Source organism: Bos javanicus, chromosome 18 (assembly GCF_032452875.1).
Source record: "Bos javanicus breed banteng chromosome 18, ARS-OSU_banteng_1.0, whole genome shotgun sequence".
NCBI classification, from domain to species: domain Eukaryota; kingdom Metazoa; phylum Chordata; class Mammalia; order Artiodactyla; family Bovidae; genus Bos; species Bos javanicus.
This window is the reverse complement of record NC_083885.1, coordinates 49,192,769-49,217,927: the sequence shown is the minus strand read 5'-3', so window position 1 is coordinate 49,217,927 and position 25,159 is coordinate 49,192,769. Positions and strand designations below refer to the sequence as shown.

The 25,159-nt window shown below is 46.5% G+C and overlaps 2 protein-coding genes across 4 annotated transcripts in view; one reads left to right on the top strand and one right to left on the bottom strand.

Moving 5' to 3' along the window:
* Positions 1-12,694, bottom strand: part of SAMD4B (sterile alpha motif domain containing 4B) — a 36,129-nt gene extending 23,435 nt beyond the window's left edge. For 2 of the 3 annotated variants that reach the window (XM_061388250.1, XM_061388252.1), the window contains exon 1: positions 12,606-12,692. The gene's annotated coding sequence lies outside the window, so the exon portion shown is untranslated. Of the gene's footprint in view, positions 1-2,037; positions 2,099-12,605 lie in introns of all 3 variants that reach the window. The other variant, XM_061388251.1, reaches the window with a different exon arrangement.
* Positions 12,695-19,596: 6,902 nt separating this feature from the next.
* GMFG (glia maturation factor gamma) lies at positions 19,597-24,556 on the top strand. The gene is made up of 7 exons (XM_061388263.1): positions 19,597-19,704; positions 20,064-20,160; positions 20,257-20,306; positions 20,741-20,790; positions 23,410-23,492; positions 24,095-24,168; positions 24,394-24,556. Exons 1-7 carry the CDS (start codon positions 19,702-19,704, stop codon positions 24,463-24,465), a joined length of 429 nt encoding a protein of 142 aa, XP_061244247.1. The 5' UTR covers positions 19,597-19,701; the 3' UTR covers positions 24,466-24,556.
* Positions 24,557-25,159: the final 603 nt, after the last annotated feature.

Sequence of the window (25,159 nt, the reverse complement as noted above, 5' to 3'; positions counted from 1 at the left end):
ATATGATCAGCAACTGGGTGCCTAATGGTAGGAGGTCTTTTCAAAGATCTCTAACATGCTGGTGGGGCGGGAAGGATCTCATCCCCTCCAACCCAGCTCTCCCACTCTGATCTCTAAGATCTCATCTACCCTTGCTCTGAGGTGAATCTCTCCCAGCCTTCTTCCTCATTCCCTTAAGGATGCTCCTGACTCAAGTCCTCTGGATTGGGATGCCCCCTTGGCTCTCAGAGATGCCAGCTTGTCATCCATTTTCCTAAAAGCCAAGAGGATACTAACCTGAGAAGGGGATACATCAAATGTTAAAAACTCCAAAGCAAGAAAGTATCCAAATTCCTTAGGCAGGAACCACACAGAAGCTGTGTCAACTGGGCAGACAACAGATTTATTCTTCAGTTGACTGGTTTCTGGACACTACTCTGAAGCCTTTCTTTAAGTGGCTCCTGATCCAGGTCTCCACTCACATTTCCCCTGTCTCTCCTGAAACCAGTGCCCTTGGCTCCATCCCCAAACCACATTTGGCTTCATCTCCCTCTGGCTGCCAAGAGGACTGAGAACTTCATACAAAGACTCATTGAACCTGCTGGGCTAGGTCTCAGGGAGCTACTGCCATCTCCCTGGATGTCCAAGCTCCTGCTGAGGAGCTGTGAGGCACACCTGACAATGGCGGAGCCTCACCACACAGACCCTCATGGGCCACCTGAACAGAGCAAACTGGCCTGGCTGTCGATCCCTTTGGATACAAGAAACAAGAGAAAATGTGGGGGGAAATGAAACCTTATTCCCAATTAAACAACCCTCCCAGAAATCTTTCTAAACGACCTATCAGGAGCTTCCCCAGTGGCTCAGTGGTAAAGAATCTGCCTGTCAATGCAGGTGACACGGGTTTGATCCCTGGTCCAGGAAAATCCCATACACCACAGAGCAACAAAGCCTGGGTGCCATAACTACTGAGTCTGTGCTCTAGAGCCCATGAGCTGCAACTACTGAGCCTACGTGCCAAAACTACTGAAGCCCGCGGGCCCTAAAGCCTGTGCTCTGCAACGAGAAGCCATTGCAATGAGAAGCCCAAGCATCGCAACTAGAGAGTAGTCCTTGCTCCCTGCAACTAGACAAAAGCCTGAGCAGCAATGTAGATCCAGCACAGCCAAAAAGAAAAATAAATACATAAAAACAAAAAACAAATAACCCAATGACAAATCAAATATTGCCTCCCTGGCTTAAAGTCCTCCAATGACTTTTTACTGCATTTAAATAAAATGCCTAGAGGGCTCCCTGTAAGACTCTGGTGGCTGTTCTAACCTCACTGTGTACCGAGTTCTTGTTCACTTGGACTTAAGCACAGCTTCCCCCAACCTATCTATGGCTTGCTTTATTTGTCACTCAGGTCTCAGCTCAGTGTCACTTCCTCAGAGAGATCTTCCCTGATCATCCAAACCTAAGAAATTTCTGTCACTCTACTGAATTTATTCTATATAGTATGGCACCCTCAGTATCTTATTTGTTTGTTGTTTCTCTCTTCCCAACAATTGCAAGCTACACAGTTGCCCAGGGCCCAGAACAGTGACTAACACTTAGAGGGTGTTCAATACGTATTTATTGAATGAATGGATGAATGAAGGTGAGCATGGAAGCCACACTTGGGACTTCTACAGCCCTTGGGGCAAAGATGACAGAAGGAATGATCAAAAGGATGGTAAAGTGATTTGGAAACCTTGCCCTAAGAGAAAAATTTGAAGGCACTGGGGAAATTTCCCCCGAAGAGAAGACTCAGGAGGAATGGCATAACTGACTTGAAATACCTGAAGGGGTAGCACACAGAAGAATTAGAGTTGTTTATTTACTCCAGAGGAGAATCAGGATAGATGGCTCTAAGTGAGAGGCAACCTGAGACATGAGAAATGTTGAAAGTCAAGAAAATTCAGTTCTAGTCTTGCCCCAGCCACTGTGTCACTTTAATCTTTAAGCTAGTCTGTTTCTCTTGTCTAGGATGTGTGAGATAAGGAGCTAGACTGGTCAGACATGACAAGTGGGTTTTACCTCACAGGCTAACTCCAATCAATTGGTAGTGGCTGCCTGGAACACTGTGGTGAGAAGGATCCTAAAGAAATGAAGCAATAGGAATATCCATCAGTGGGGAATGATTAATGAATTGGAGAATACCTCATACAAGGTGATATTATGTAGTAATTAAAAATGTGCTTGGTTCTGACAGCCAAATACAAACTATGTGCTTCTAGCTATGTGTAGTGTTTGATCTTTACAACGTAGAGTGTTACGGTTAGTCCGTAAGTACACAGTACTGTGTTCAGTCATTTTTGTAAAGTGAAAAAAAAAAAAAAAAAAGCCGTATATAAACCCCTTACATATATGAATGCCTACGCACCTATGTATATAGAGAAATGTGTAGAATGATACACCCTGTGCCATTCACATTGGTTACCTTGGGGAGAAGGAGGAATTAGTTATACTCTTTTCATATAACTTTGTGCTATTTTACTAGTTCCACATGAACACAAATTACTTTTGTAATTTTTAAAGATAAATTTAATTTTAAAGAAATCTAAGGCAGCATTCTACTTTCTGGCTCAGTGAGAGAGTGCTGTGATTGATTATCAATGTTTGCCCTGGATACCGGACAGATGAGTGGTACTTCGTGTGCCTGAAAAAGTCAGTTTCCCTTCCCGGCTCCAGTATTTTGTGGCTTTCAGTCCTAAGGAGACAGCAGCTGCCTCAACATAAGGAAGAATTTTAAAATAATGTATCTGTCCAAGAATGGAACTGGCTGCCATGTGAGGAGGTAATAAGCTCCCTGGCCGCTGGAAGTGGTCAAGCAGAGGCTGGATGAACATCCCTTGGGAGTGGGAGGGATTCCTTCACTGGGTGGCAACGCATAAGATAGAAGGACATGTTACTATTTCAGAGGGAACATTTGTGATGGGATGTTTGCTATGCCAACAGTGTTTACGGCAAAAAGATGACCAAATCCACAAACAGACCTAAGCTGTGCACTCTTGCCTATAAACACTTTTACTGGGTGGCTACTTTCCCTAAGCAACAGCACTGCGCCCCTGAAATAAAACTACTGACTGAACATTAATCCAGCTTCTTCCCCAAGCCAAATGCTAGAAGCAAAGCCTTGGGACACAGTAGGATCTCAAACATGATGCTTACAAGGCCAGATTTTGAATGCAGCAGGCCGGTGAGGGCTATGGTGAGCTGAAAAGCACAAACACTGTCTAAAGGGAGAATTTACTATTGAGCTCTAATCAACTGCTGCCATGTAGGAATTTGGGTCCAGTATTGTTAGATTTTCTTTTTTTAAAAAGAGGAGCCAGAAATCTAGCTTTTTAAATTAAAATTCCCCTATTTTTAAATGTTAGAAACTAATTCATATTAAAACAGCAACAATGAACCCTATATAGAAGAAACAAAGCCTGTGGCTTAGGCCAGATAGACACAAACTGCAAAAAGATCAAAAGTCTGATATATATCCCTCTCAAGGGCCTCTCTGGTGGCTCAGACAGCAAAGAATCTGCCTGCGGTGTGGGAGACCGGGGTTTGATCTCTGGGTCTGGAAGATCCCTGGAGAAGGAAATGGTAACCCAGTCTAGTATTCTTGCTTGGGAAATCTCATGGACAGAGGAGCCTGGTAGGCTACAATCCATGGGGTTGCAAAGAGTTGGACACCACTGAGCAACTAACACTTGTCAAGGGCCTAGAGAAGGTTCTACATCTTCAAGCCACTCCACTGCTCAGGAAATGTGATGAGGAGAGAGGACCTAGTGTCCAAGGCAGGCTTGGAGACTCTGCATGAAACCCTGGGGCTTTAGGAAACAAACGGTCACTATTAGGGCAAGGACAAATAAGGAGTTTGGAATTAGCAGATACAATCTACTGTATATAAAACAGATAAAACAATAAGGTCCTACTGTATAGCACAGGGAACTATATTCGATATCTTGTAATAAACAATAATGGAAAAGAATATGAAAAAGACTACACATACATAGCTGATTCACTTTGCTGTACATGAGAAATTAACACAACACTGCAAATCAACTATACTTCAATAAAAATAAATGCATAATTAAAAATAACCCCTAAAGGAAGTGTTCTATGTTTTAGACAGAAGAAGAATGCTGGGTGTTTGGTCTGGATGGTGACTGGAGACGAGGACTGGATGGCTGTCTTCCACCAAAGGGCCAAAAGGCCTCCAGCTTCTCTCCTGGGCGCTTGGCAACAGTGAGAAAGGATGACTTGGCTTGGTGAGATTAGCCAGGAAAAAAGCATCAGCACAGACTATTTGAAGGCATCTTACTGTGGTAGCAAATTACTATGATGGATTCAGTGGATTTGCCTGCCAAACATCCACACCCATCTTCTGGTACCAGGCCCCTAAATTCCCTTTGAAGAATTAACTGCCCTTCTTGGATCCAAGAGTAGACATAAAGTAAAACTTGGCCACGGAAAGCCCTCCCTGGACTTTGCTGTAAATACTAGGGAAAATAAGTTCTTGGTTAGGGGTGCTCAGATTATACACTATTTTCTGATATTCCTGGTTGCTACTGCTGCTACCTCACAGTGAGCACCCATCTCAGAATGAAGCCAATAGAGATGAAAGCAAAGTCAAAAGTTGAGGGAAAAGAGAGACTTGTTCATATCGTTAGAAGACCTGTCTCTAGCTGGCTTGAAGCCTTTCACCCCACCTCCCCATCCCAGACTTTTCAGTTACATGAACCAACAAATTCCTTTTGGGCCGAGGCCAGTCTGATTTGGATTTTTACCACTTAACACTTCAACTTTAAGCCTTGACTGTTCCCATACAAGAGAATTCACCACTGCTCTGGTCTCTTTATCCTTAGGTGACCAAAAATGACTCCCTGTCTTTGAGAAAAGACACTAGAGGGAATCCCTCTGGTTAAGTCCTTCAAATAATCCAACAATATGGCTACCATATTTGGTCTTTAAGAGACCAAGGAACCTTCTTGAGAAGCATCTTCCAACCCTGGAAGGTGGGAAATGGAGTCAAAAACTGGCTAAGATGTTCCAGGAAAAACCAGTCATTGGCTCTTTCTCCGAACAGTGAAAAGCAGCCCACATACAGGAAGCGCCTCTGGAGGTCAGCTATCCTCTCTCAGAAGTAGCGCTGCAGAGTCAGTCAGACAGGGCTGAACCAGATCTCTCCTACTGACACTAACTTGCCATGCTGATCTTCCACAAGCAACTCAGTTTCTTCCTCAGTGAAGCTTAAGAATGAAATGAAACAATGTACATAAGATACCTAGAATGATGTTTCACATGTCTTCACATATCGTATTGTATTATCTGCCAGGCCTTATGCTAATAGCTTTCCACCGATGAGCTTGTATGATCTCAAAAACTATAAACACACATATACATATCCTTGTTTTACAGATGAAGACACGGGCACACAGAGAAGGTTAAGTCACCTATCCAAGATTACACAGCTAAGCTGAGATTTTTAAGGCCAAACACTCTGGTTTTAGAGCTCTTGCTTGTTCCTGTGTTTAATGCTACAGCCTCCTGTATGTTCCCTTCTACTGCCTAAAGTTCAACCAAAGTGTATACCCTTTAATGCCAACATCTCTGGACAAATGAGGGCGTCCTATTAGCCTTCCCACCTATCCCTAGCCCTCGTAGAACATCCATGTAGGCCCTGGAGGAACTTGCTCATTTCATGAATAAGATAATAGGCTAGTTACCTATGGTTAATTCACTATCTCAACTTGAGAATAGGAGAATGTGAGAAGCCAAGGTAGCCCAGCTTCTGTCTTATGAAAACTAACCATTATTTTCAGAAACTCCTAAAATATGTATACAAAATATATATATTATTGCCTCAACCAAGACTGTGCCTTTTGTATGAATGGTCCTGGAGAAGGGAAGGAGAGGAGGGGAAAAGCTAGGAAGGGCCTCCTGGAAGATAACACAGCCTGGGGAGCTATGGGAAACTTGCATAATTTGGAGTAAGTGATTTTACCTTGTTGTGCTTGTTTTCTCATCTGTAACATGGGTTTAATAATAGCACCTACTCTCACAGAGTTGTGGGGCATAAATACCCTCACAGAGATGTTAGCTAGTATCATCATCCTGGATTCCTCTCTCTAATCCCACCATCAACTCCCGTTTGCTCAACACCAAACATGTATCTGTATCTCCATTTTTACTACTACCACCATATTCAAGTCATCATCCTTTCTCATCTGGATGAATGTATTGCCTCCTGTTTCCATTCTTGCCCATTTTCCTTGCAGAAACCAAATTTTCTTTAAAAACAAATAGATCGTGTTACTGTCTTGCTTTAGAAATCCTGTAAGAGCTTCCAAATGCTTGTAAGTGAAAATGTAAATTCCTTACCATGGCCCACAAGACCCCAGATAATCTGGCCTCTGTGAACCACTCCAAGCCCCTGCCCCTTCTGCCTCACTTATGCTTCAGCCACACTGATCTTACACATCTCAGGGGTTTTGTGCTGGCTGATTCCTCTACCTGAAATGTCCTTCCCCAGGTCATCATATGGCTGGTTCCTTTCCATCAATCAGATCTGGGTTCATGTGTGCCCCAATCTTCCTCATCTCCCCAGTAGGAGTCTTTGGTCTGATATCATTGTCCAAAAGTGTTTCTTCTAAGGCTATAGCTCTTCTGGAAACACCTAGACTGGAAGATCCGTGAGGGAAAAAAGACTGTGGCTATATTATTCACTGTTATATATTCAATTTCTACCACAGTGCCTGAAACATAACAGACTGTTAATAAATATCTGTGAAAAATTTCTCCACCTTGCAGCAGTCTTTTCTTCACATGTAACAATGGTTAAATTAGAATGCCGAAATCTCAGATCCTCCCGCAACTGGTGCCTTCTTATCTTTCAGGTTATCAGGCTCAACTGTCACTTCTTCAAAAAGGCCAATTCTGACCACCCTGTGTACAGTGGACAATCCCCTACCCCGTTCAATTTGTTTTAATTCCTTCATAGCACATATCACTATCAGACTTATTCATGTATCTTCCCTCCATCAGAATATAAGATCCAAGAGCTCTAAGACCTTGACTATTTCATTCACTGCTGTATCTCCAGTACCTAAAAAGTGCCTTCATAAACTGTTCGATTGTTGGGGACATTTGAGATATGCATACTCTATATAATAATGTTGTTCTGTTGCCCTCAAGCAGACTCTATTCAACAAATTTACCCTAAAACAAACAAAACAAAACTTACTCACAGTAACCTATTTAACCCTCTCTAAAGCTCTGAGTACTGGAAACCCAAAGTTGAGGTAGGGAACTGAAAAGCAGTACTCCCGGATTTTACTACCTCAAGACTACAACCAAACCAAGTCAGTCATCTCATTCCTGTTTTTCCCAAGTGAAAATCACTCAGTCATGTCTGACTCTTTGTGACCCCATGGACTATACAGTCCATGGAATTCTCCAGGCCAGAATACTGGAGTGGGAGGCCATTCCCTTCTCCAGGGGATCTTCCCAACCCAGGGATCAAACCCAGGTCTCTTGCATTACTGCTGCTGCTGCTGCTAAGTTGCTTCAGTCGTGTCCTCCCCCATTGCAGGTGGACTCTTTTTCAGCTGAGTTACCAGGGAAGCTCTGTTTCTACCAGCGAGATCCCAAAGTCAAGTCTGGTGGGGTCAGACTAGCCAAAAACAATCTCTGGATCCAAACAATCATACAGAACAGAATGACTGGGGCTGGGCAACAGTGAGGAGGGGACTACCATCAACACTCAAAGGTCAAAGGATGGAATCACAGGTCTATCTGGTTCAGCAAGCAAGAGAATCTCTAAGAGCACTGCTCACCTAAACATGTCTGAGGATCTTCGGTCACGGTCTCACACTTAGCTCAGAGAAGAAACTGTTTTCAAACTGGGGCTCTCAGTCAAGAGTTCTCTTTCCACTGAGACTGCTAAGGACGCAGAGTTCAAGTCTGGGGTTGCTAAGGGCCATTTTGTTGTCACAAAGCAGAAATCAGCTGAGGATGAAATTAAGTCAGTGGAGAAATGGGGCGATTACTAGGAAGACTGCTTGAACTTCTGGATGCAGCTAGGTCTATCTAGGAACCATCCTAGTTCTGGACTTTTCAGTAACATGAGGCAATTAATTCTTTTTTTTAAGCCAACTTGAGCTAAGGTAATGCCACTTACATCTTTAGAGTCTTGGCTGCTGAGAGCTTTTTTTTTTTTTTGCTGAAACTGAGCACTTGCATATACAGGGCATTGTTCTAAGTGTGTGTTTTGTGTGTCAGTCACTCAGTTGTGTCCAGCTCTTTGTGATACCATGGACTGTAGGCTGCCATGCTCCTCTGTCCATGAAATTCTCCAGGTAAGAATACTGGAGTGGGCTGCCATTTCCTCCTCCAGGGGATCTTCCCAACCCAGGGATCAACCCTGGTCTCCTGCATTGTGGACACATTCTTTACCATCTGAGCCACCAGGGAAGCCCTTGTTCTAAGTACTATATACATATTAACTATTTAAGCCTTATAACAATTCTATGAAGTAAGGTATCGTTACTACCTTCATTTTTTAACTCTGGAAACGAAGGACTAGAGAAATTCAGTAATTTGTTTTAGGTCACAAAACGGGTAAGCAATGAGTGGGATGCAAATCCTGTCTACTTGAAGAGAAAATCCAACTCTGACTTCAGACACTATCATCCTGGGATGGACAAAGCCAGAAACCTATTTGAGCCACTTGTCCTCAATTTCATCCTTTGTAAAATGAGGATAATCATAGTTTACCTACCTCACAGTGTTCCTGTGAATATGAGATGAGACAATACACATGAAGCACTTAAACAGTGACTGGTAGATAATAATTACTCAATAAACAATGATCATTATTACTCTTTGGGTCACTAAAGTGCACCTGGCAAATACAGTGCAGATGGAGGAGATCTGTTTTCTTTCATCTGTGTCCTTCAGGTGAAGAGAAGAAATGCCATGGGTTAGAGGTGAAGAGTCTTTTTTGCTTTTGACCAACTGCATAACCTGCTTCCTCTGCCTGGAAGGCCAATCATCCTTGTCCCAACTCTTGTGGAACAGCACCCAGTCTTACCACCTCTTCTATGAAGTCTTTCCAGATAGAGGGTTCCTTTTCTCACTGCCAAATTCCCACAGTATATAGTTTTTACCTCACATTCTGTCCCATGTACCTGACCAACCTCTCTACTGGTCTGTGAGCTCCCTGAAGGCAGACTTCAGTGTTATCCTTGTGATCTGTTTATTCTTCTCAAACTTAGCTGCTGGTTAGCCAATGATTCCCTACAACTTACAGAGGCAAGAGCCCACTTTGTGGAATTCAGAGAAGAACAAGTTATATCCCAGTACTTTCCAAACTCCCAGTCTGGTCAGCATGAGTGGACAAGTACATGAAAAACTACAAGGGAGAAGATAAGTGGCGCTCTATGAAGTACAATGGAAGGCTCTGGGTAGTAAGAGAATGAAGATTGGAAAGTGTCTTAAGGGAAGAGTGTTTATGTGGAGAAGGACAGATGAGGAATAGGTGAGAAGAGATGGACATGTGTGTTCAAGGAAGGAGCAACTTGAAGCAGAAACACTGAAGGATATGGGATGGTATGGAGCAGTAGAGGGGAAGCCAGAAGGAGAAAATGCTGAGGAATATCTGAAAGGGAACCATTCAAAGGCAGAATCTGAAGTAATTCTCAGAGGGTGGGGTAACCTTGTGAACAAGCCAGAAACCTTTCAAGGAAGGTAAGGAATCTTCTGGAAAGTGGGGACTTCACAAAGGGAGCTCCCAGGAAAGTGGGGGTGAGCAGAAGGGCACAAGGGCATACCCTGAGGCATCTTTCAAGGTGCTTTTATGTGGAGAAAGGGAAATCCTCTTAGAGGGCAGTGGTTCTCAAATTTGAGCATGCATCAGAATCACCAGGAAGGTTCCTAAAAACAGATAGCTACTGCCAGGTTTTCTGATTCAGTAGGTCCGGGTTGGGACCCAAGAATTTGCATTTCTAACAAGTTATCAGGTGATGCTTGTGCGCTGGTCCAGGAACAACACTTTGAGAACAACTACTATAGGGGGAGGGATTCTTTTGTGAGGAAGCACTCAATGTGGAAAAGGAAGGAGAAAACTTCTGAGAGGAAAATTGAAGGAGTCCTCAAGAAAAGTCTAAGGAAGGGTCTGTCTATCTCTGAAGGGAGGAGGGGCCTATGAAGATAGAACCAAAGAAAAATGTCCTGAGAGAAAGAGCTCTGAGGGCTGGAACTTCAAGGGGTAAGGGTATCTCTTGAGGATCTTTTAATAAGAAGGGACACAGAGGCTCCTGATAGGGGAAGTTTGTAGGGTGCTGGGGGCCTATGGTGGGATAATGGGGGAAAGAAGCTCAGATCTGAGAAGGATCTCTAAGTTGATTTCACAGGAGAGAGAATGGAGGAGATGAAAGGGTATAAGTGGACGTTCTAAAAGGGATACGTAATAAGGCCTTGAATAAGGTTTCTTGGAGATGTCAGAGGGAGAATCTGAGAGTGCGTTCTGAGGAAGTCTCACATAGTGGTGGGGTTGTTGATGCACAGCAATTTTGGAGAAAATTCTCTAAAAGGAGTCTGTGGATGTGTGGTCTTCTGTGAGAGATCTTAGATTTACTGGAGCAGGATGACAGGTGTCTTTTTAGGAAAAATTCTCAAAGAGCTCAGATGAGAAATCTCTGAGTAAAGCCTTCAATAAGGTATATGGGGAAGGTGGTTCTTCTGAGAGAAAATGTGGGAATGTCATAGTAAAGGGTTTTTCAGAAAGAATTCTGGGACTTTCTAAGAAAATGAGCTCGGAGTTATTTTGAGGGAAGACTGCATGGTGTTGGGTGTCTTCCACAGAGGGTTCTAGAGGATGTGAGGGAAGCTATGAGGGTGAGTTCAGGGAGGGAATTATCTAGTAAAGTCTTTTAGTAAGTAAGTAGTAGTAGTGGTGGTGTTAGTCAGTTAGTTGTGTCCGACTCTTTGTGACTCCATCAACTGTAGTGCCCCAGGCTCCTCTGTCCATGGAATTCTCCAGACAATAATACTGGAGTGGGTTGCCATTTCCTTCTCCACTCTCAGTAAGGCAGGAGGTCTGTAAGTAGTGATTCAAGGGTTACTGGAAGGGTCTCTAGGAGAGATTTCAAGGTCATATCTCAGAGGGCTCGAGGGGGTTGCTGGGGTCTCTGAGAAGGTATGAGGAGGTCTTGAAAAACTGCATCTCAGAGGAGTTAAGAAAAGGTCTTAGGGTTTATAAGAGTTGTGAGGAGGAAAGTTCATCAGAAAGCAGGTCTATAAGGAGGGACCTTGAAAGGAGGATTCTAAGGGGGGTTGATGAAAATATCAGAGAGAAACTATGGGAAACCTTTTGGAATCCTAGGAAGCAATTTTTGAAACATTTTGTGTGGGTTACTGGAAAAGATTTGGGATATATAAAAACGGTTTTGGAAGAGGCTCGTGGAATGTGGAAAAAGAGTTTTCTGTAGATTCAGGGAATCTCTGGAGAAGATTTTTGGCATAAATGAGGAGGGTCTCAGGGGAAGATTTTTGGGGTATGTGAGGGTGCTCTATAGAGCATTTCAGGGTGGGGAAATTTGAGGAACATGAAGAGATCTTTGGGACTTTTGGGACCTGGGGAAGGGCCCAAAGAGATGACTTCTGGGATGTGTATATGGAGAAGGAGTGTATATGTGAGATGAATTGGGGGGAGGGGTGGGGCTCCAGAGGAGTTTTGAGGATCCGAGGCCATTTCAGAGGGTCTCTTTGGAAGATTTTCCAGGGTACATCAGGAGCATTCTGGAGCAGTCCAGGGGAAGGGGCTCTGAGATTTGGGGGCCATGAATGGAAAATCTCCAAGGCGATTACTGGAATGGGAGTAGATGGGAGGGAAAATTCTTGGGATGTGTGAGAAGGAAGTCTGGGCGATATTGTTGGGATGTGCGAAGTAGGTCGCCGGGGGAGATTTCTGGAATGCACGGGGTCTGGAGGGGATTTCGGGGAGTCTGTGATCTGAAGATTTTTAGGGCTTATGAGGGAAGCTCCTAGAGAAGATATCTGACACATATTGTTGGAATACGAGGAGTGGCCCCAGGGGAATATTTCTAGACTGAGGAGGAGGATGGGGGATCTGGGGCCAGAGCAGGGTTCTCTGAGGAAGATTTTTGAGGCGTAGGACAGGGTCTGGAGCAGACGTGGAAACATCAGGGGTGGTCTCTCGACAAGCCTTGCGCACGGCGGGAGGGGACTGAGGGCTTCAAGTGGACTCGGGGGGGGGGGGGTCTGTGGGCGTGCCCTCTAGGGAGCTGTCTGAGGTAGACCTGGGGAGGGGGTCACGAGATGGGCCGCTGGCCGGGCTCCCGGGCCACCCCGAGGGGCGAGGAATTCGGGGAGAAGCTCGAGAAGCGGCCTGGGAGGGCGATTCCGGGTACGGGTGTGAAAGATCCTCTCGAGGGTCGGGACCCCTGAGGCCCGCGCTCCGCGCCCGCCGCCGCCCGGGGTCCCTGAGGGGGCGGGGCCGCCCGCGCGGCCTGGGGCGCCCTGAGGTGAGCCCCGAGAGCCCCGACCCGCCGCCGCCCCGCGTCCGCCTGGCTCTGCTCGCCACTCACCGCCTCGGCTGCCGCCGCCGCCGCCCGGGCCTCCTCAGGCCACCGCCACCACCGTCGCCCCCTCTCCGGCCCGCGAGCTCCCCTCCCTCCTCCCGCACCGACCACCGCCGCCGCCACCGCCGCCGTCGCGCTGCGTCACCGCGCCGTGCGTCACCGCCCCTGGCCCCTCCCCGACGGGACCGCCGCGCGCCAGCATTAGTTGACGCCGCGGTGACGAACCGCGCGCTCGCCAACGGGCGGCGAGGGCAGCCCGAAGGGCGGGAGGTGTGCGCGGAGAAAGGCTGGGTCCCGGCGGAGAGGGGGGCCGCGGGGGTTGAACAAGGCCCACGAGGCCCACCCCTAGCCCCGTCGGATTGGTCGGCTGCTCAGCTGACGGGCAGTCGGCCCTGCGGGGTGGGGTGGGGGAAGAGGCGGGGCGCGCGCGGCGTTGCCATGGGCAACGGGCCCGGCGGCGCCCGGGATTGGGCCTCCCGGCCCGCAGGGGGCAGTCTCGCGCGTGTCTACCGCAGCTTTGCAACTAAGTCACAATTCCTGATTCTGGCGTTCAAGGCCCGGTGGTCCGCCTGGCCCGCAAGCCGGGCTCTAGGCCTGGGCCCCGCCACGCCCTTATTATCCAGGTTGCGGGTAGACCCTAGGGCAGCTGGAGTCTCAGATTCTCCATCGCAACCCTCTCTTAGTCTATTGCTGCTGCTGCTAAGTCGCTTCAGTCGTGTCCGACTCTCTGCGACCCCATAGACGGCAGCCCACCAGGCTCCCCCGTCCCTGGGATTCTCCAGGCAACACTGGAGTGGGTTGCCATTTCCTTCTCCAATGCATGAAAGTGAAAAGTGAAAGTGAAGTCGCTCAGTCGTGTCCGACTCTTAGCGACCCCATGGGCTGCAACCTACCAGGCTCCTCCATCCATGGGATTTTCCAGGCAAAGAGTACTGGAGTGGGATGCCATTGCCTTCCCCGTCTGAGTCTATTGCTTCTCTCAATTGTGAACAGGACTGAAAGAAACGATGCATACAAAGCGCTGGGCACAAAGCAGGCGGTCAATAAATGGGAGTCATTGCTCTGCCAGTAGTAACCTATTCATTTCACACACTGCCCTGGAGCAGCGTGAACTAAGCATAGCGGGGGCACTCACTGAAGGCTCCCAGGTGACAGAGGCGTGGTTGTTCAGTTCAGTTCAGTCGCTCAGTCGTGTCGGACTCTTTGCGACCACATGAATCGCAGCACGCCAGGCCTCCCTGTCCATCACCAACTCCCGGAGTTCACTCAGACTCACGTCCATTGAGTCGGTGATGCCATCCAGCCATCTCATCCTCTGTCGTCCCCTTTTCCTCCTGCCCCCAATCCCTCCCAGCATCAGAGTCTTTTCCAATGAGTCAACTCTTCGCATGAGGTGGCCAAAGTACTGGGGTTAGAGGAACCCAAAGAAAGGGAGTCGGAGAGGAATGTAGAGTTTAAGGCAGGGACTGGTGGGAAATAAGCCATGGCCAGAAATTTGGCCACTTGAAAGAGTTTGGACTTGTCCCAAGGGCGCTGAGGAGCCATGGAAGGTCTTCGCCCCAAGGAGAGTCAGGGGGTTGGGGGCAGAGGGAGGTTGGAAAGCTGTCCCTGGTTTCTGTATGGAGGATGGATAGGAGGGAATAGAACTAGAGCTGGGTGTTCGGGGAGCCAGCTGGGGTGGGAGAGGGGCGTTTGCATCAGGGGAAGAGGGAAGAGGAGGAGGAGTAGGTGCCAGGGACTGATGCCCAGGACCTTCGGAGAACCTACTCTGGGACTCCAAGGCCACAGATGGTGAGGGAGGGAGAAATTCAAGACAAGGTCCTCTGGCTAAAAGGTTGAGGGGGAGGGGTTGGGGGCTTCCCTGAGGAGGAGACCCAGAGGTGAAGCAGGTTAGGAAGTCGCTGAGTCTAGTGTTGGCTACCCAGCATCAGGATTTAGAAGGCGCCACAACCCCTGGGTCTGGGGCTTAAGAGAGTTATTGGGGCCAGAAGCCTATATTTGAGGATGATCAAAGATAGTAAGTAAAGCTGTGGGAGTTAGTGACCTAGCCTGGGGTATGAAGGGTGAATGGAAACAAACACCAGATAGAACCTTGAGAAGAGGAGACACATAAGGTTTGAGCAAAGAAATCGACACTTTTAACAAAGATTGAGAAACAGCAGCCAGAGACAGCGAGGAGGTAAACCAGGAAAACGGGGCATCTCTGGCACTGTGAGGATAGGCCATTTTAAAAGATGGCAGGGGTACATCACTAACCGCAAGTATTGCCACCTCCGTTTAAGCAACAACTTTCAACGCCATATAGAATGGTTGGGCTCCAAGGACACTGATTCATTTATTTATTCAATAATATTTCTTGAGTATCTAATATGTGCCAAGCACTGCTTAAGATATTAAAAATTCAACAACAAATGAGGCAGGCATGAAGCTTACATTCTAGTTGAGGGGCAGAAACAAATGATACTTTCAATGTTTATTTGGTATATTTCAATGTAACTTGGTGATAAGTTCTATGGAGAAAATTAAAGCAAGCTAACGGCTGGAGAGGTGGGATCAGCACTGTTTTAGATAAGGGAAAGGCTTCTTTGATCAGGTGACATTTGAACAGAAATCTGAAGGAGTGAAGGGGTGAACCATGAAGGAAGGAGGGTTCAAGAAAAAGGAGCCAGCACGTGAAAAGGCCTGATGTCAGGATCACTCACAGAACCAGAAAGAGGCTAGTGTGGCTAGAGAGGAGTGAGCAAAGAGGAGAGTACTGAAAGACAAGATCCAGGAGGTAACAGAGGAGGGATGGTGGCAGATAATTAAGAGCTTTTAAAGCCGCTATAAGGACTTTTGCTTTTACCCAGATAATATGGGAGACATGAGAGTATTGAGTGAACAGGTATGTCAGTTGGTTTGGGTTTTTGTTTTTGTTTTTTGTTTTTTTGGCTTCACTGCACAATGTGTGAAGTTCACGCTGACCAGGGATTGAACCCATACCCCCTGCAGTTGAAGCCTGGAGTCTTAACCCCTGGAAAGTGAAAGTGAAAGTGAAGTCGCTCAGTCCAACTGTTTGCAGACCCCATGGACTGTAGCCTATCTTAACCCCTGGACCACCAGGGAGTTCCTGGCTTGGTTTGGGTTTTATTAGGATCTCTCTGACACGACTGAGCAACTTCACTTTCACTTTTCACTTTCATGCATTGGAGAAGGAAATGGCAACCCACTCCAGTGTTCTTGCCTGGAGAATCCCAGGGATGGGGGTGCCTGGTGGCCTGCTGTCTATGGGGTCGCACAGAGTTGGACACGACTGAAGCGACTTAGCAGCAGCAGCAGCAGCAGGATCTCTCTTGACAGTCCTATGAAGAATAGAGTGTGGGGAGAGGGGTGGGAGTAGAAAAACAGTGAGGAAGCTACTATGAGAGTTCAGGCAGAAGTTGAAGGTGGCAGGGGCAGAATATAGGCTGTGGAAGGGGAGGAGTGAGCCAGTTCTGGTTATGTTTGGAAGTTCAGAGGTGGCAGGTTTTAAGGTACATTGTCAGAGGAAAGAGATGGGTCAAGGACGACTCCAAGACATCCAGATGGAGTCATGCTGGCAGTTGGACATAAGAGCCTAGAGAGGCCCAGGCTGGGGAAATAATTAGGGTATCCCCCTTTGAATACTAAGAGGCTGATGCTCTCAGGAAGAGGGGAAGGAGGATAGAAAAGAGAAGCAGACTGAGGGCTGAGCCCAGGGACTCATGACTCTTAAAAGGAAGCTGATCTGTGATCCTGCAACCCCACTCCTGGGCATATATTCAGAGAAAACTATAATTCAAGAAGATACATTCCAATGTTCCTTGCAGCACTATTTACAATAGCTAAGACAGGGAAGCAACCTAAATGTCCATCAACAGAGGAGTGAATAAAGATGTGGTACATATATACAATGGAGTACTACTCAGCTATGAAAAATAATAGAATAATGCCATTTGCAGCAACGTGGGTGCACCTAGAGATGGTCATACTAAGTGAAATAAGTCAGAAAGACAAATACTGTATCACTTATGTGTAGAATCTAAAACACAATACAAATGAACTTATCTGTGAAACAAATAGAGTCCCAGACATAGAGAATAGATTTGTGGTTGCCAAGGAGGAGGGGGTGGGAAAGGGATGGATGGGGAGTTTGGGATTAGCCGATGCAAACTGTTACATGGAAAATGGATAAAAAACAAGGTCCTCTGTATAGCACAGGGACCTGCATTCAAATCCTGTCATAAACCGTAATGGAAAAGAATATGAGGGACTTCCTTGGTGGTTCAGTGGTTAGGACTTCACACTTTCACTGCCAAGGCCACAGGTTCAATTCCTAGTCTGGGCACTTTTATCCCACAAGCCTCATGGTGCAGCCAAAAAAATGAAAAACATTGTATATATATGTTTAGCTGAATCACCTTACTCTACAGTAGAAATGAACACATTGTAAGTCAACTATGCTTCTATAAAATTTTAAGAAAGGAACTGAGAAGGAGCAGCCAGAAAAGCCAGAGGAAATCCAAGCTGGGGTGGTGTTCCGGAAGCCAAGTGAAGAAAGTGTTTTGGGCACAGGAGTGATGGATGATATCAGATGCAGCTGACAGGGCATGGCAGATGAAGATTAAGAATTGACTACTGGGTCCAGCGCCACAAAGCTCCTTGGTGGCCCTCTGACGGTGGTCGTTGGTGGTCCTTGTCATTGGAGAGAGACAGGAGTGAGTCTGCTGGGAGAGAGTTGGAGAGCAAATTAGAAGGAGATATTGGAGGCAGCAAGTGTGGACAATTCTTTCAAAAAGTCTTGCTGAAAAGGGAAGGAAGTGAATAGGCAGGAGAGAGAAAGTTTATAGGTTAGTTTTAAATTTTATTTATTTATTTTTGGCTGAAACATATGGAATGCAGGATTCTAGTTCCCTGACCAGGGATCAAACCTGTGTCCCCTACAATGGAAGCAGGGATTTTGCAGTGGATTCTCAACCACTGGACCACCAGAAAAGTTCCAGGGTTTTTAGTTTTTAAGACACACCATGGTGTGTAGGCCAAGGGGAAAGATCCAGTAGCGATAAGGATATTGGTGATACAGGGAGAAGGAGGGTAGCTGCAGGGATGCCCTTGAGGAGGTTAGAGAGGGTGGGATCTGCCTACTGCTATGGGAGGGAACTCAGCACAGTGGGCCAGACATTGTGAACATACTCTATTATTTGTGTGTATTTTTTCACAGAAATACAGAGGGGGTTCTCATAAATCACTTCCCTTTTATTTCTACTATATATGATAGTTAGGACATTATATTGATTTTAGGGAGAATTTATGTGTATAAATAGGTTGCCTTATCTAGGAATTTCATTCCAGGATGGGAATTGGGAAGGACAATACAAAATGCTCTTCATCATAAAGGAGGTACTGGTCTGATAGGATTAAACACCAGTGTTGTAGTGCCCATTATAAGGCCCCTGAGGTTGAATAACTGCAGGAAAAAAATATACCATTACCTGAGTGCTGGTGAGTCTCCTCTTTCTCCTCCATTTCCCCATCAACCTAATAAGTGGCAGTTTGATCAGCAAACATTTCTAAGTTCCCTCTTTTAGCTCTGGAATTAAAATATTCCAGATTAGTGGGTAGTGGAATGCAGGAAGGCTTCCTGGAGGAACAGTTAAAGAGCTTATCATTCCATCATCAAAAAAGTCTACCAAAAAAAAAATGCTAGAGAGGGTGTGGAGAAAGGGGAACCCTTCTGCACTGCTGATGGGATGTAAATTGGTACAATCTCTATGGAAAACAGTACGGAGGTTCCTTAAAAAACTAAATATAGAACAACCACATGATCTAGCAATTCCACTCTTAGGCATATAGCTGGAGAAAACAATAATTTGAAAAGGTACACGCAGCATTGTTTACAATAGCCAAAACATGGAAGCAACCTAAATGTGCATCAACAGAGGGGTGGATAAAGGACCTGTGGTACACTCCAAAAGAGATGTGGTACGTATCAATATACACAGTGGAATATTATGCAGCCATAAAGAAGAATGAAAAGTGCCATTTGCAACGACACAGATGGACCGTCCCTGAGATTGTTATACTGAGTAAAGGAAGTCAGACAAAGAAAGAAATATTACATGATATTGCTATATGTGAAATATAAAAAAATGTTACAAATAAACTTATTTACAAAACAGAAAAAGTCACAAATGTAAAAAACTTATGGCTACCAGGGAGGAAAGAGGGAGAGTGACAAATTGGGAGATCAGGATTGACATGTATGTACTACTGAATCAACCCACTCCAGTACTCTTGCTTGGAAAATCCCATGGGTGGAGGAGCCTGGTGGGCTGCAGTCCATGGGGTCTCGAGGAGTCAGACACAACTGAGCGACTTCACTTTCACTTTTCACTCTCATGCACTGGAGAAGGAAATGGCAACCCACTCCAGTGTTCTTGCCTAGAGAATCCCAGGGACGGGAGAGCCTGGTGGGCTGCCCTCTATGGGGTCGCACAGAGTCGGACACAACTGAAGCGACTTAGCAGCAGCAGCAGCAACTACTGTATATAAATTAGATAACTAATAATAACCTACTATATAGCACAGTGAACTCCACCTAATATTCTGTAATGACCTACTTAGGAAAATAATCTAAAAAAGAGTGCAAATATGTATAGTTGATTGATTTACTTTGCTGTACACCTGAAAGTAACACAACATTGTAAATCAACTATACTCCAATTAAAATTTAAAAAAAAAAAAAAGCTCATCACTACCTATGGTGTATTGAGTGTTGTCCACCATGCTGGGAGATATGTGAAGTTATTTTATCCTCATAACAATTCTGAATCAGAGGGCTGAAGTTACTTAGCTAGAGCCACACAGTCAGGCAGCACCTGAATCCCAGTCTGGGTGACTGCAAAGCCTGGGAGGTCCCAACAGATGAGGGGAAGGAAGGAGGGGGAGGAGCCATATGTGACAGTTGTCTCAGAATGGGCATAAACAGGATGTGGTGGTTGATGAAACTTTTCCCCTACCCCACACCCCGCCCCCTCGAGCTGTGGTCCCCACCCCTAGAAGACAGCGGAACCAAGGAAAGAAGAGGCCCCTGGACAGTAAAGTCATGGTCGGGGGCCAGGGTCGTATGGGAAGGGCTAGGGGCTGGAGTGGGACTGGGGCTGGGAGGATGCCGGGGTGAAGGTCAGGCTGTGGATGGGAGGTCAAGGCTGGGGAAAGAGAGATGGTGGTTCCGGGTTTAGCCCCAGGCGAACAGATCCCCAAACCTCCCTGGGCGTTGCCCAAGGGCACCTGCCAAGAGGGCTCCAGTCCAGCCCAGAGGAAAGGGTACCTTTCTCCAATGTTCACAAAGGCAATCTATGGGCTATGGGCCCCTCCTCGTTACTAGTAGATGGGGAAACTGAGGTTTGGGGAAAGGGGCAGGGCTGAGGCCAGGGGACTCAGCTCTTAACTGGGCTCCTCTGGCAGTCCGACTCCCTGGTGGTGTGTGAGGTAGACCCAGAGCTAAAGGAAAAGCTGAGGAAATTCCGCTTCCGAAAAGAGACGGACAATGCAGCCATAGTAAGTGAGTGTCATCTTTCCTCCTGAACGAATGGGGGGTGTGGGGGAGCATAGGGACAGATGGCAGGGCGTCTGACCCACGTATGCCCTCCCTCCTCAGTGAAAGTGGACAAAGACCGGCAGATGGTGGTGCTGGAGGAAGAATTTCAGGTGAGGGGCTGGGGGATGGGACTGGGAGACCCAAAAGACTGTGACTGATGCTGAGAGCCTGGTGTTGGGAGCCAGAAAAACCCGGAAGTCAAGTTCCAGCTTAGCTGTGACCCTGGGCAAGAGACTCTGCCTGTATAGGTCTCTTGTTTCCTCATCTGTGAAATGGTGATAACAGTCCTTACCTCCGAGAGTTGTCTGTGAATTCAGTGATTTAATCCTTGTAGTTTGTTTAGAAAAAAGCAAGTGTCTTAGCACCTCTTCGGTTTGCTCACCGGTAACATGGGGATAATAACAGGACCTACCCCTTTGGGTTTGGGGAGAGATCAATGGGCTAATAATCCATGGGTGTTTCTTGGATGAGTGCCTTGGCACAGAGTACATGTTCGTTTAATGGCAGTCTTTTTATTTTTCTCTCCTCCCCTCACCCCTCACAGAATATTTCTCCAGAGGAACTAAAAATGGAGTTGCCTGAGAGACAGCCCAGGTATCCTGGGGCAAGGAAGGGGAAGATCAGGCCAAGGAGGGTTACAGACTGGGGGGCTACTTGGGGTCCAGTCTTATTTGTGGACTTTGAAACTATGTCTGTGAGTTCCTATCACAGGATTTTTGGTTTGTATACCAAAATTTTATTGCAGAATTTTACGCTAATAGTCATACGTGATGTTAGTACATACTTTGTCAGGGTTTGGTCTCAACATTGCACTTGCTTCATTAAAAAAAAAAAAGAAAAGTTAAAATTTCCTTATTTTTCAATGCTTGGGAAGACTTTGAGTAGGAAAGGATTTATTTGACCTTTAATGATTGGGGAGAATCCTGTGTGAAGCCAGAGGAGCCTGGTGCTTTTTGTGTGTGGAGGAGTTTTTTTACACTTCTATGAAAACTGGTCTCTTTAGATTTTTTCATCTCGACTGGGCTGAGTTTTGGGTGTCCTAGGACTTTAAGCCTCAATCCCAGGCTCTAGATCTCAGTCAGCACCCTGGGCATCTGACAAGTGCAATCACACAGGGCCCCATACCCAGAAGGGAGCCTTGAAGGCAGGGCTTGATCCCTGCTATCTTGAAATTCTTTATAGTTTTATCTCTGAATCTGTTTTGTGTGAAGTCTGACAGGACAGTGGAGCCTGTGCTGGAGGCTTGGAGCCTCGTTCAGCTCACATGTCCAGCCCTAGATGGGTTCTCAGCTCCCCACTCCCACATTGCCCAATGATGGCTGATGCCCTCTGCCCCAGGCAGGAGGCCTAATTGCAGACTCGGGAGTATCGGGGAGGGGGGAGGACACTCACTCCTGAAAGATAAATTCCAGGGTGTGCCCTTGAGCATTTTCACTCCCCCCGTGAGTGTCCCCATGCCCAAGACAGCACATGACTTGAAACAGGAAATTTTAGAAGACCAAGAGCAGTCTGGAAAGAGACTGCAGAAGAAAGGAAAAACAGGCTTTCTCCTGTGTTTCTTACAAGGGGCCCTGCATTTTCATTTTGCACTGGGTTTGGGAAATTATATAGCTGACCCTGGTCTCAGCCCCTGGTTCTAGACTGCTGGGCTCTAAAACATAGCGGTTGAGCACTTACACTCTACCAGCCAAGTTCCTGGGTTCAAATCTACCCATAGAACCTTGCGCAAATGGCTTCACTCTCTGGGCTTTGATTTTCCCGTATGTAGTATGGGGATAATAATAGTACCTACATCATAGTGTTGTTGTGAATAATCAAATAAGCACTTACTTTTTTTTTTTTTTGGCCACGTCACTCAGCATGCGGGAGCTAAGCTCCCTAACTGGGGATCGAACCCCTGCCTCTGTAGTCTTAACTATTGCACCTCCAGGGAAGTTTCAAAACCATTTTTTCTTAAGCATTTTTTTCTTTATTGAGTTCTATTTGACGTATAATATATTAATTTCAGGTGTAAAGCATAATGATTTGACACTTGTATATACCGTATGACAGAATGTTCACCATGATAATCTGGTTAGCATCTGTCACCACACATAGTTTCTAGAACATTTTTTTTCTTACGATGAGGACTTTTCATATCTACTCCTTTAGCAACTTTCAAATATACGACACAGCGTTATTAACGTATATCACATCCCTAGGACGTATTTAAAATAAATAACTGGAAGCTTGTACCTTTTGACTCCCCTCACCCATTTCACCCACTCCCACCTTTGTCAACCACTCATCTGTTCTCTCTCTTTATGAACTTGATAGTTTGTTTCTTTATTTTTTCAATTCCACATATAAGTGAGATCATAAGGCATTTGTCTTTCTCTGTCTGATTTATTTCACTTAGCGTAATGCCCTCCAAGAGCCATCCATGTTGCAATGGCAAGATTTCATTCTTTTTTAATGGCTGAATAGTACTTCATTGTGTGCATATGTGTGTGTGTGTGTGTGTGTACCACATCTTCTTTATCCATTCATTTGTCAATGGACATTTAGGTTTTTTTCCATTTCTTGGCTATTATAAATAATGCTGCAATAAATATGGGGGTGCATATATCTTTTTGAATTATTGTTTTCATTTTCTTTGATAAATACCCAGTAGTGGAATTGCTGGAGCAGATGGTAATTCTATTTAGCATTTACTAGTATTATTTTTTTAATTAAAAACTTATTTATGGCTGCACTGGTTCTTCGTTGCTATGCACAGCCTTTCACTAGCTGCAGTGAGTGAGGGCTGCTCTCTAGCTGCAGTACCAGGCTTCTCATTATGGTAGCTTCTCTTGTTGCAGAGCACAGACTCTAGGCATGTGCACCTCAGCAGGTTGCAGCATGGGCTCAATAGCCATCGCACGAAGGCTTGGCTGCTCTGCGGCATGCGGCCCTGGTCTTTCCAGATCAGTGATCTAATCCATGACCCCTGCATTGGCAGGCTGATTTCCAACCACTGGACCACCAAGGAATTCCCCTATTATTATTATTATTTTTCCCCCATTAATATTTTTTAAATCATTTCTTGTGTTTGAAGCCAGTACCCTCGGTCTCAGTTGTTAACCCTAGGTTCTCAAACTCAGGCAAGATTGCTAGGCTGTGGTCTCAGGGGATGAGCATCAGGCCTGAGCTCCAGGCCAAGGGCTGAGTTTGAATTCCCTTTCACTATTGTAGGTTCGTGGTTTACAGCTACAAGTATGTGCACGCCGATGGCCGAGTGTCCTACCCCTTGTGTTTCATCTTCTCCAGCCCTGTGGGTGAGAAGGGGGTCTTAGATTCTGTGTGGGGATGTGTACACGTGTGTGTTTGAGTGTAAGTGTGTGTACGTGCATGTGATTGGTGATTTTGGGTGTGTGACTGTGTGCGTGTGTATAGATGCCTGTGTGAGTGTGGGATGTATGATGAGTGAATGCTGAGAAAGCAATGGGGTGGAGGTGAGGGCCCCAAACCCCCATCTTCATTAGTTTTGAGGTGTGTAAGCACATTCATCTCTTCCTTTTACTGGCAACCCCTGTCTGACCCCTAAACCATCTCCAGGGACCCTAGAATAACTTCCAGCCCCAAACAACTCTGAAGACTCTGACTGTAGCCTCCAGGGACCTCCTTAGAACAATTCCTGGGATTCTTAGAAAACTCCAGGGCCTGTAGGACACTGTTATTGTTCAGTCACCAAGTGGTGTCTGACTCTTTGCGGGCCCATGGACTGTAGCCCATCAGGCTCCTCTGTCCATGGGATTTCCCAGGCAAGAATACTGGAGTGGGAGATACCATTTCCTTTTCCAGGGTAGGACACTACCAGGGCCTTCGAGAACACCTTGGCATCCCCCAGTTATGCTTTCCTCTTCTGTTTTTCACACAGGCTGCAAGCCTGAACAACAGATGATGTACGCAGGGAGCAAAAACAGGCTGGTGCAGACGGCGGAGCTCACAAAGGTCTGGGGCCGCCCGAAGCTCCTGAGTGTGAGGGAGGAGAGTCTGGGATCCGAGGGCTGCTGGAGGGTGGGGGACTCCACCCCTGGAGGTCCCCCACGGGGGGTCAGGACTCCTGGTCTGAGGGAGGAGGGAGCTGGGTTTCTGGGTCTGAGGGAGGGATGGGCAGGAGCCCTCACTGTTTCAGTTCCTGGGTGGATTATAAAACTGAACCCTCTCTCTGCGCAGGTGTTTGAAATCCGCACTACTGATGACCTCACTGAGGCCTGGCTCAAAGAGAAGTTGTCTTTCTTTCGTTGACCTCTGGGCCGAGAACCTGAACTCAAACCCCCTAGGGCCTGAACATCCCAGACCTTAAAGAAATTAAAATGCAACAACTCAGAGACCCTCAGCTCTGGCTTAGTTTTCTGTTCCTCATTGTGGGCACCAGGTGGCAGTCCTGCAGTACCAGTTTTGGACCAGTAGAGGGCAGGCAGAGCCAGTGGACGCCTGCTGAGTTCTGGGAGGACAAGGAGGATTCCATACCTGTTCCTCTGAAAGAAAGGGAGGGGCCTGTAGGGTTTCCTAAGGAGAAATGAGGGAGGCCTGGGCCTCCTAGAGGAATTGGGGGAATATCTGAATCTGTGGAGGGGCCTTGTCCCTGAGAGTAAAGGAGGCGAGGGCCTGTCTCCCCACCTCCCACCTTCCCACCCTTGAAGGCAGTACCTATGCTAATTTTCTCAGTGATCCCCCAGGCAGGAAGATTTCGAAGCCAGAAAAGTTGTTGAAGTTGTTATAAATGTCAAATGTAATAGCTTCAGGGGCTGGGGAGTTGCTGGGGGGTGAGTGATTTGTGGGGTTGGGTGGGCCTGTGGGCCAGGTCTGGGAAAGATTTAGAGGAATCAGAACTCTCAGAGGACCCCTGAGGAGTATGAAAAGTTGAGGAGGCAGGAAAGGGACACTGCCCTCCCCCTGTGGCGATTCGTCTTTCTTTCGTCATCTTTGGTCACTTGAT